Genomic DNA, 11,670 nt, shown 5'->3' with positions numbered 1-11,670 from the left:
TTGAGCTAGAGAATGAAACAATGGTTATGGACCTAAATAATGGTGATCATGCCGTTCAGTTTTCCCCACCATCTTTTCATGTTTTATATTTAGTGTCAACTGACAGACTTACTGCTGGGTGGAAAACAGTTTACAAGGGAAGAAATAGCCTACTATTTCCAATTTAGCAGCAAAACTAGATTTTATCTTTGCCCTTTCGAATCCTCTCAGAGTGTTATGGGCTTAACAAGGAACTATTGCTTCCTCGAGTGTATTCTTCTCCTTACCAATATTGTGGACGTTAGGGTCCTGAGTCCCCTATTGCCCTTGCAGTTTTGTGTGCTGTTTGGTTGTTGCTGCTTCCACGGCCCACCCTGGAGGTGGATCCTGTGGTCCTTGTAGATTCTCACTCAGTTGGCCCAGGTCCTCTCCCTGGGGTTGCTGTGTGACTCTGCGTTTCTTCTCTCAAGAAGGAGAGACATTTCTGCCAGAAAAAAATCCCCCTAATTCTAGTTCACTGGCATGAGCAAGATTGATATTTTCAGTTTGCCACGAGTGGCTGGAGTGCTGCGGGTTAGATCCCACAGGAAAATCCTGTGTCCCAGAAAAAGTCCAATTCTTGCCTCTGCTCATGGAGTCTGGTCAAGAGCCTGGAAAAGAGAAAGAATCCACCTGTGAGAAGCTGCCTGGGTGGGTCAGGGAAAGTTTGATGCGAAAAGATTATGCACACATGTGGGTTTCATAATAAACATTGAATGTTGACAGTTTCTCTTTTTTTTTTTCTTTTTTCCTTTTTTTTTTTTTTAATCACTCACGTTATGAACATTCAAACCATTCTCTTTTTGAGAAAGTATGATGGCCTCAAAAGGTAAGAGAGTGCCTCCTCCTGCCCATTGTGCTACGTCCATCTTGCCACCCTTTTTTCCTTAGGGTCAGGACCCCACCAGGGGTTTCTGCATCCTGCCAGCATCATGATCATGAAGATAAATGGTGCCACATTTCCCAAATACTTTAGAGTTCTACCACCCTTGGCTCTTGGACTAACAGTATCCTCATCACCTGGGAGTCTGTTAGGGATGCAGAATCGGGTCCAACTTGAGACCTGTTGAATCAGCATCTGCATTTGAGGTAGATTGCTGAGCACATTATCCACACCTACACATAGTTAAGAAGAGAGACTGCTTAAGGGGAGTCCCTGGAAGGTGCATACAAGGATCTCTGAAGCCACAGGGCACGTGCTCAATGCACCAAAGCCACAGTTGATTGGCTGTGCTTTCCAGGGCATAGACACCACCTCCCCTTCTTTTATGAAGACCCTCTAGCCCACTGTGCTGAGTGCTCCCCACCCCCCACCAGAGACAGCAACTGCTAAATGTCAGCTCAGTATGACCTCGCGTAGTTTACACTATTATCCAAAAGACCTGAAGTTGACCCTACAGATAACAGATACTCTCCTGGGTCTGAGGAGCTGAATTCTCCAGAGCTGGCAGCTCTGCCTTTTGGGTGCAACCTGTTTGGATGCATGGGCCCCAGCAGTGCTTATGTGATCACCGATAGCTCAAAGGAAGCTTTGTGGACAGCAAGACCCTGGAAATGCCAACTCTCTTGTCCAGAGTGAGCATAAACTCTTTTTCCCAGTCAACTGAAAAAAAATTCACTGAAATAGGAATAAATGATTATAACTGTCAGGAATAATTTAAATGTACCAGTCACTTTCATTTTTTGGCCCACCTTTTCGGTATGAGAATGTGTGGTTGCCGTAAAAGCCAGGGCTCCAGAATTCTTCCCAGTCTGTGTGTATGCCTGTCTCTTCTTCTTGACTGTTGAAAATTGGGATCCAGAAGTTAAATTTAGACTTGCCAACCATAGGTGGGATTGAGCATAGAGGTGAGGATGCTAGATTACTACATATCTGTATGATATGTCCCTTAGAATTCCAGGCAGTCTATTTCTGGTGCTTCCTATCCATGTTTCCAAATTGTCCCTCCTCATAAATGTGGACATAAGCATTTCATATTGCTTTTTAAAAAAAGATTTATTCCCCAGTGGAAAACATTGAAACCTCCAGCTAATAGGAATAGCATTAACAGCTGAATGGGAGTCTCCTGGGTGGCCTGGTGGTTAGGGGTGTGAAGTCTGCTATCAGATCACCCAGGTTTGAATTGAATCCTGGCTCTGCCACTTACTGGGTGACTCTGGGCAAGTTACTCAACCTGTCCAGGTCTTATCTGTGAAAGGGGGACAATAAAAGTGTCCAACACAAGGTTATTATGAGGAGCAAAGGAATTAATGTGTGTAATTCTGCTTACGACAGTGCATTTGCTGTGCCAAACTCTCTTTTTATTTTATTTTATTTTATTTTATTTTTTAGACGGAGTCTTGCTTTGTCACCCAGGCTGGAGTGCAGTGGCACGATCTTGACTCACTGCAACCTCTATCTTCCTGGTTCAGATGATTCTCTCATCTCTGCCTCTCAAGGAGCTGGGACTACAGGCACACGCCACCACGCCCAGCTAATTTTCATATATTTAGTAGAGATGGGATTTCACCATGTTGGCCAGGCTGGTCTCAAACTCCTGTCCTCAAGTGATCCGCCCGCCTCAGCTTCCCAAAGTGCTGGGATTACAGATGTGAGCCACCGTGCCTGGCCTAAACCCCCTTTAACCTCAGTAGGGAAGGCACCAGGTTCAAGAGGCCAAAGAAGAGACCCAGAGCCAGCAAATGAGACATGGGGTTTTACTGTACTGACATACAGGGGAGAGAGTCCAGCGGCAGGGGCTGGGCAGGAGAATTGCCTTACATGCAGTCCAGTGGCGGCAGGCTGGACCGAAGAACCACGTGGTCCCGTGGTGGTGGGCTGGGCAGGAAAACTGCAACCTCCTGCAATCAGTGTGCAGTGTATGTAGGATTTTCACTCAACACCCTCCCGCTAATGACCTCCACCTGGCGACATTCATTTAACCCAGAACACAGGGCCAATTTTAATCCTCTATAATGACCCATGTTCCCTGGGATAGGCCATAGGCTCACGTGTTTCTACTCTCTTCGCCACTCCCGGATTCCCTCGCTCCTTAGAGATAATATAACTAGATTACATTACGTTATGTTACGTTACGTTACATCACATCACATATAGTTATGTAGGGCTCCATAGTTTGCAGATCATGGCTGCCTTCAATCTCTCATGTCAACTCCATAGTTACTCTGTGAGATAGAGCGGGTATCGTGGTTCCCGCTTTACAGAGGACACTGAGGCTCAGCAAGGTGGTGACTTGGCAGAGGTCCCCAGCTAACTAGTGATCTGGCCTCTGGACTCTAGTGTCAGTGTCTTTTTCCACACACCCTCTCAATAAATCTGTAGACCCTACACTAAGATGCCTCAAAAGTCCAGAAGGCCACAGAGAACTGCCTCTCCTCTTTCCCCTTTCCAGAAGGGCAGTGAGTGAGCAGCTCTTGAAAGAGCAGTCAGAAAACCTCCAGCCCAGGGACCTGTCAGTAAGTGCGTTGGTTTCATCTGAGGTAAGGTAGGGAGCTGGAAAAAGGAACAGCAGAAGAGAGGTAGTCATGGCTACATGCTTGGTTTCCTGGGTCTTTTTCAATAAGGCACCCTAAGCTGAAGAGAGGGACGGTATTTAGTGCTACCTATGGTTTGGGTCAATATGAATCACCTAGGGGTGTTATGGAACAGAATCACCCATAGTACGTCTCTTTCGGATAAAGACGGCAAAGATGCAGATGCACACCTCAGCTGCACCCTTTTCATCCAGGACAGCCATTGCTAGTTGGCCACAATGTTTTCCACGGGGCCTTAGGATCCTCCTGAAACTCCAGGCAGCCTCTCCCTGTCAGGTCTATTAAGTGAGAGGAAACCAACTGGTCATTTCTGTTTTAGTGACATCCCTTCAGTACAATGAACAGTTATATATATATTGTTCAGGTGTTTAGGTAATTTTGCAGCTCCCGGTGGTGGCAATAGTATTTCTATTCTACCAGCTATTTAAATGTTACCACTTACTCGACACTTTCACCTTGCTGTGTCATTGAGCAGCTCTCCAAATAAAAAATTGACCACCAAGTGTAGTCATCAACGTGCCTTACGACGAGCCATCTTTTCTCTCTTTAGAGGCAAACTTTGTTTTTTATTCCATTTATGAAAATCTGGAAGGGAGACAGGAGCTGGAAAAAGAGACTTGCTTCTCCCAAGCACACTCAAGATCGGAGCACCCTCTCCGGGGAGCTGAGAGCGCTCTTCCTGCCCTTCCCCTCTACGTCCGCAGAGTCTCTGAGGCAGCTGCAGCATGCCCAGCTCTAAGGGGCGAGCCTGTGTCTGCAGTTGGCTGTGTACGCCTTGGCAGGCCACGTGCAGTGTGACCAACAATGCCTAGCAGATGATTTTGTCCTGAATGTGTTCATAGGGCGCTGGGAGACCTGGGAGAGCTGCAGCTGGAGAACTTCAGAGTGAAGGCATTATTTTCATCAGGACTCCCTTTCCCTTTCCCCATTTCAGCAGTGGGAGGGAGTGAGAGGAAGGGGGTGACAGGACACTAGGGAGGCAATGCAATTGAACAGAATGGTCAGTCTTCTTTTTACTGTCTTGATGCCGTTAGTGTTTAGATCACTGGGGCCACTCAGTGAAGGTGCTTGAAAGTGATGGCCCTGGACACCCCTGTGTAAGAAGTCCTTGGGCCACAAGCAGACTGTAGATCTAATGAAGGCACCAGGAGACAGAAGCCTGGTTATCACAGGCAGGCCTGACAGCCAGGGCTGTGGCTTCCTGCCTGCACCAGGAGGTGGTGTTCTTATTGATGAGGCCTAGCAAATGGCACTTGATTTCTAACCAGAGACCAGCCAGTGCTTTAAAAAAAAAAAAAGTTTATTTTGAACTTCCCACATAATTATACAGCAATTGGAAAATGCAAAAAGATAAAAAGGAAAAAATTACCCATAATCTCACAATCTTTAAAAAAAAAGGCTTAAAATTTGAGTGTATTTTACTGAAGTCTTTTTTCTATGCATATGTGTATAAATTTTAAGAACTCTGGATCAGGTGTGGTGGCTCATGCTTATAATCCCAGCACTTTGGGAGGCCAAGGCAGGAGGATTGCTTGAGTCCAGGTGTTGGAGACCAGCTTAGGCAACATAGCGAGACCCTGTCTCTATTAAAAATATGTAAATGTATATACACACACACATATATAAAGAAACTCTGGGCCGGGTGTTGTGGCTCATGCCTGTAATCCCAACGTTTTGGGAGGCTGAGGCAGGCAGATCACGAGGTCAGGAGATAGAGACCACCCTGGCCAACATGGTGAAACCCTATCTCTACTAAAAATACAAAAATTAGCTGGGCGTGGTGGTATGCGCGTGTAGTCCCAGCTACTCAAGAGGCTGAGGCAGGAGAATTGCTTAAACCCTGGAATTAGAGATTGTGGTGAGCTGAGATTGCGCCACTGCACTCCAACCTGGCAACAGAGCGAGACTCCGTCTCAAAACAAACAAACAAGAAAAACTCTGTATCATAATAAAAGTGCTGTTTTGTCATGCTCTTTTTACACTTATGTGCATCTTTTTTATGTCACGTCATTCAAAAATGCCATTTTGAGTGGATATATCAGATTCCATTTCAGTAACACCATAACCATTTTGCTGTTGAACATTTTAGTTGTCTCTACATTTTTAGAAATGTGTTACAAATAATAGCACCAATGAATAATAGCACCATGTGGTTTTAGGACAGAAAATACAGAATCAGTTTTTGACATCTTGGTGGGACAGTCAGCACAGTTCATTTCATACTACTGCTAACATCCCAGATGTGTGTGTGGGCACATAGCTAGCTCTCTGTGCATATGTGGTGCCACATTTTGATACTTAAAAACAGAGACTGTCCAGGCTCCCCAGTAAAACCTAGCCCTTTGGGCACTCATCCATTGAAGGATTGACATTTCCGTCTAACAAGTTTATGAAAATCATTGTAGGGGTGGTTGACGGGGAAGTCTGCAGCTGCTGAGTTAAGTGCTGTTTACTGTGGATCTGATGCCTTTGGTTGTCTTCCTGCCTGTGGTCCATTTGGTGCTCACAGCTGCTTTTCTCTCATTCTCTCCCTGTAGTTACTGGGGCTTCCAGATGCAGATGACGATGCGTTTGAAGAGTACAGTGCTGACGTGGAAGAAGAGGAGCCAGAGGCAGACCACCCCCAGATGGGGGTCAGCCAGCAGTAAATCTGGGGGCTCCCCTGAGAAGCAGAGTGAGCCCCACGGTAACCTAGGCGGGGTCACTGTCCCTCCTGGGTTAGCATTTTGCATTAGCACTTCGAAATAGGACGTCTGGCTCCCAGCATCCAAATTAAAATGAAATACCTTTTTAACGACCACAAAATATCTGTGATGAGCTTTGCTCAGAAGTGACCTGAATTTCACTCCCGCTTCAGTGGGGTTTCTATGGAGTTGTCTTGGTAGCCTTTGCCATTTTGAATTTAGAGTCCATTTTGTGGCTGACTATTCTCTTGAGTTTATGTTGGAGAATTAACATTCGCTGACTCGAATGTAGAGAACTCTGAATGTATTAAGGATATGTTTTGAGTCCTCACAGGTGACCTTACTGAGGGAAAGCATGGCAGAGAAGAAATGCAGTCTGCACTTTTTATGTACTTTTTAAGTGTCCGTAAGTGAAAGGTTTTGCTTATAAAGCATGAATTTTAATATCTAGTCATTAAACTGCACAAGTGCAAATACAAGGGCAGGAAAGGATAATCACTTAGCTTTGGAGTAAGAGGGTAAGAGAGGCCCAGAAGCCTTTAAGTGTTTTGCCATTACTAAGTTACCTGGGTATGTAGCGACTGGTTCGTGGTTAGGTGTAAATGTTACTTGCTTGTTCGATTGCTTCAAAACATGCTAATTCCAAAGCCACTTTAAAAGTCTATAGTGGAAAATATAGATAGGGTGAAAGATATAATTTATTGATTTTTAAAGCTGTTTATAAGCCGTCCCACGTATAAAATGAAACATTTTACCTTCTCTCTTTCTAATGAGATGGCCACTTGTTAAATCATGAAAACATCCAGAATCCAAGTGCCACTTAAACTTTGAAGCCATAGTTAAATTTGATAGAAAAGTAAACCAGGATTAAAAGTTTTTACAAATATAATAGAATCCTTCTTTACTTTTTAAGTCTTTTATTTAAAAAAAAAACAAAAGCCAAGAAAAGGATTCCATTGTGTAATTTATTTAAAAATTTAATCACATATCTCGAGGGACTTAATTGTGGTGTATTTGTAAAGGAACATGAAGGTAGGAATCTTTTAATCGTGGGTTAGCTTGGTTAAAAGGGAACGTTTTAATAATCAAGATACTCAGACAACTCACAGAAACAACTTCTGTAATAACTGGAAATACTGCTGTTATCATTTCGCCAACAATTACTTACTGGGGAAATCCTTTGTAATGCTAACATGGAATTATTCTTGGACCCTTCTGCATCCCTGGTTCTAGTAACTTAGGATGTGGAATGCCTCCTCTACAACACTAGATTAAACCTAACATCTGGGGTGGGTACGTTTCAACAGTCACACATGTGCCTGTTAGGTTGTCAAAGTTTTGAATTAAAAACAAGCAGTAGCAGCAGAGGCCACAGAACTTATGGGAGTCTTGTATATCTTCCAGGCATGTCGGTGTAAACCTGATTGTCTCGACATTTTCTGTTTAATTGATTGGTGCTGTGAGGAGTTCGGCTGCTCGTGGTAAAACAGCGTACTCCAGTTTTAAGTCATCGGGTAAAATAATAGTACAGTGGTTTCCATCTGTGCTTCGGTACCCACTTTCTGTTCTTTTCTTGAAAAGTCATACTAAAGGTTAATTTCAAGTAAAATGAATTTCCTTCTGAGTAGCCTATTAGTAAAACACAACTTAGTGTTTCTTCCATTGGGGTGAGCATATTCTGCCCTTTGCAGCCCTGCCTGTGTTCTGATTGGCTCCATTCATGAGCAAAGGTGATTGTGAGCTGTATATTACATAGATGTCGCCCAGGTTTTGTAACCTCCATTTTAATGCAGTAAGCCCACAAGAATGACTTCTGCAAGTGAAATGAGGAAGCTTCACTAGCTTGCTCCGTTGGAAGGTAAACTGAAATTTTATACATTGAAGCTTAAAATCTAAATTTACATGTGTTTGGAAATGGAATGGACATTAACATAAAATGTATTTTATCAAAAAAGTGTTTAGACTTTGACCAAATACATGTTGGTATTACCATGTTAATGTTCTCTGTTTATAAAAATTGAGTGGAGATAGACTCAGCCATTCTGTGGGCTGATGAGAATTCTGGGCTTTATTTTGCACCAGGGGTAGGAGACAGAGAACATGTCCGTATGTTACTTAATTTCCATTGCAAAATCCCAAACAGCATTAGCAGATCGAATTGTTTCCCCTAAAACTTCCTTTTTCTGAATGTGTACACATCCCTTCTTGCGCTCACACACTTGCCCACACACTCACTTCTTCCTGCGCTGTGGCTGCTCTAAGCAGGGCTGTGCATGGTGCAAAGCTGCAGTCAGTGAGCCTGGCAGCCTGTGGTTTCTGTTATGGAAATGGTTCCGTGGTGAAACATGCCCCTGACCCTTCACAGACTTACACGTATACTCACCAGGAGGTGGCAGCGGTGTGGGAGGAGTGTTGACCTTGGACGCAGGAGAGACACCTGGGTTCTAGTTCCAAGTCGGCAAAGGATTGTGTGACCTTGACAAGTCAGTTAACTGATCGTGAACAAGGGGCGTTCGCCCTTCCAGCTGTAAACACTGCCCTTCTGTGCCTGCCTTATGTGTGTGTGTGAGTAAGGAGCAACAGTCAAGGAAACTTTTAGGGATTCGAGAAGAAAATACATGCGGGATCTTGCCCAGGTGCTGCCTTTAGGATGCTGACCCCCGCACTACCTTAGAACATGTTGGTCTGTGAGTGCCCGAACCCCTGAGGGCTCCATCTCATGGGGCTGATGAAATTCTCTTCCTTAAAGGAAAGGGAAAGGTGAGGCCCCAGAGGACTTATCTCAGCTGTACATGCTCTGCCTGTGGAGACATGGCTTTTCTTTGTGTCATGGCAGACTGGGGCTTTGGAAGTGGTGTGTGTTTATCTTACCCGAGAGCGGAAGATGTGTAGGAAGAACAGCAGGAAGAAAGTGAAAGATGAGTACCAGTACTTTTTGCCATGTTATCCAGTAGAGAGAAAGTGACAGTGAAAGTAAAGAGAGAGAGAAAGTGTGTATGTGTGTGTGTATGTGAGAGAGAGAAAGAGAGAGAATGAGGAATGCTTGATTGCTTGCTAATCACTGGGCCAGCTCTGAAATCCGAAATCATGCCTTGATAACATTACAAAACCGTGATCCTGGGTTTGAGTGAATCCTAGAGACGTTGTTATGGCTGCCTGGTTTCCTCAGCCTGATCACCATGTCGAGCAGACGTCAAGGAATCAGAGTGAAGTACGGAGCCAGGGAGGGAGGTGAGGCCCCGTGCAGTGCCTGTCACCACTGTGGATTCACCTGCACTCAGGTGTCCATTCCTGTCTCCCAAGCCCAAAGCAGCACATGATGCAATTTGTTTTCCAACAAGCAGAGTGTGAAAATTGTCTTATGTAGGGATCCTCCTTGTGTCCTGGTGCCAGAATTAGGTTTCCAGTGTACTTCACGAAAACTTCTCTCCTTTATAGTTGCTGTCATTTTTCATGTATAAACAGAAACCGTCTCTAGCACAATATATTTTTGAATATTGTTTCTGTTTCTTAAGAGCACAATGTATATGGACCTAGGGGAGCTGTGGTCCCAAGTGTCACTGGAATTTATATTTTAGGAATAGGCTTTGCATGTTAAAATTCACAAGTTGGGAAACTGGTATGAACAGATCTGATTTCCCACAGAGAGGCATGAAGGAATAGGTGGGACTTAACTTGGGGTGGGAGGAGATGAATGAAGGAAAATGGGAGAGTTGGGGTCTGACAGTTACCACCTGAGCCCCAGGAAAACTGTTTTCATTTTCACAGCTGTCTCACTGGGGGCCTGCTTTCCTCAAAGGAACTGACTGTATGTTGAGAGGCAATGCCTTGTGTTGGCATGGCTTTGCCACTGTAAAGGTGCCCCCCAGCCAAGGAGACCAACAGGGACCCTGCTCATCTGGTGGGTATCTTTCCTTCAGTAAAACCAGCTGCCAGCCTGAGAAACCTGTCTTTCCCAAGCGCAGGCAGATCTGAGAGGGGCTCCAGGCATCTGGCGGGTAAATCACAAAGCAAACTTGGGTCTCCTTGGCAGCAGGGATGAAGCAGGAGGGCCCCCTCAGGCCAGAGGGCAGGGCCCACCTCCTCACCGTGCTTCAGGGTTGTAGAAAGAGCACAATTAATGCTCAAGCGATCACAGACCCCTCTCCCCTGCAGTGGGTGTTAGCTCCAAAGAGATACCATTGCCGATCACCCAGTCTTCGGAGAAGCCTAAAATTTCTTTGAATTAAAAACTGATCCTCTTTCATAAAGACCCAGTCACTTCTCCCAGTTTAGTGATAACAGGTATGACACAAGAAGCTGAAGTCTTTTAGATTTTATGGAGAGTAGTTCTGAAACCTGCCAGAATGCTGGTAGCCTGTGGTGTCCATGGCGATGGGTGTCCGTGGTAAAATATCTATAGCTCCTGCTTACCGGGCAAATTGTTAAATAATATGTTGCCTTTTATATTTTTATTTAAATCTGGATTACAAAAATATAGTACCCATGAGCATTTCATGTTAGAAACCCCATTTAAAGCACTGTAAGGCTGAATAGGCACAAGCGATTAGAAGTATATGCCAGGCCACATAAAAAGAAATGTTTTAATTTGCTTAGAGCTGTATTCAAGTTGTTCGGCACCAGAGAGAAAGCTGACAGTCTGTTCTTTGTAAACTGCCTTTTCCTGTTTTTCTGTTTTGTTTTGTTTCTCGAGTTTCATTTTTTACTAAGCCCCTTCTGATACCTAGGCAGATAAAGATAAGAGCAGTGCTCGGTACAAATGTCAGCTCTGAAGAGGAGGAAGTCAGTCTTCAATGCTAGGGCAGATCTTCACTATCCATGGTCCAGTCTTAATTTGAGCATGAGAGCAAAATTTAGTCATCTACACAAGAAGCAAAAGCAAGGAATAGTTGTTGAGCTTTTGTTTTTTGGTTGTTTCTTTCTTTCTTTTTTTTTTTTTAAGGCAAGAAGTGTTGCCGGTAGGGTATGTGTGCTTTCTTTGCCTTCCTATTTCCTTTCAAAGAAATCTCTTGTAAATTATAAAACTGTGAAATGGGTTGCCAAAAACTGTTGCCCTTCGTTAGATGCTTCAGACAGTGTAAATCCTGTACTGCACCCTGTCCACCTCTGCTCCCTCCTCCCTCCCCTGAGATTGAGGACCTCATCCGACCATGTAATTACCATTCGCTTGCTATTAAAGAGCCTTTCAAACTCTGGTGGTGTTTGCCTCTTTTTTTTCTGCCTCCACAATGTTTGGTCCTAAAGGACACCTAATGTGGCTTATAAATGAAGAACAAGGAGTAAAGGACCGGCAGCTCGCTGTGTGGTTGCTGTGTGTGAGGAGGCTGGGGGAAGAGAGGGAGGAGCTGGTGACATGAAACACTGCCATTGTTCAAAGATTAATCATTTCTGTGTGATGCATTCATATGTCTATTCTGATGCTATAACTGGTAGT

At 44.4% G+C, this 11,670-nt stretch overlaps 1 protein-coding gene across 2 annotated transcripts in view; it reads left to right on the top strand.

Moving 5' to 3' along the window:
* Positions 1–11,431, top strand: part of MTURN (maturin, neural progenitor differentiation regulator homolog (Xenopus)) — a 19,722-nt gene extending 8,291 nt beyond the window's left edge. Inside the window, exon 3 of one of the 2 annotated variants that reach the window (XR_001005155.1) lies at positions 6,090–11,430. Coding sequence is in view for 1 of the 2 variants with exons in the window: in XM_011972218.1 (XP_011827608.1) it covers positions 6,090–6,200 (111 nt within the window). In the remaining variant the exon portion in view is untranslated. Of the gene's footprint in view, positions 1–6,089 lie in introns of both variants that reach the window. The other variant, XM_011972218.1, reaches the window with a different exon arrangement.
* The last annotated feature ends 239 nt before the right edge of the window (positions 11,432–11,670 follow it).

This window comes from Mandrillus leucophaeus, unplaced genomic scaffold (genome assembly GCF_000951045.1).
Source record: "Mandrillus leucophaeus isolate KB7577 unplaced genomic scaffold, Mleu.le_1.0 Scaffold128, whole genome shotgun sequence".
NCBI classification, from domain to species: domain Eukaryota; kingdom Metazoa; phylum Chordata; class Mammalia; order Primates; family Cercopithecidae; genus Mandrillus; species Mandrillus leucophaeus.
This window is presented reverse-complemented; position numbering and strand designations above follow the sequence as displayed.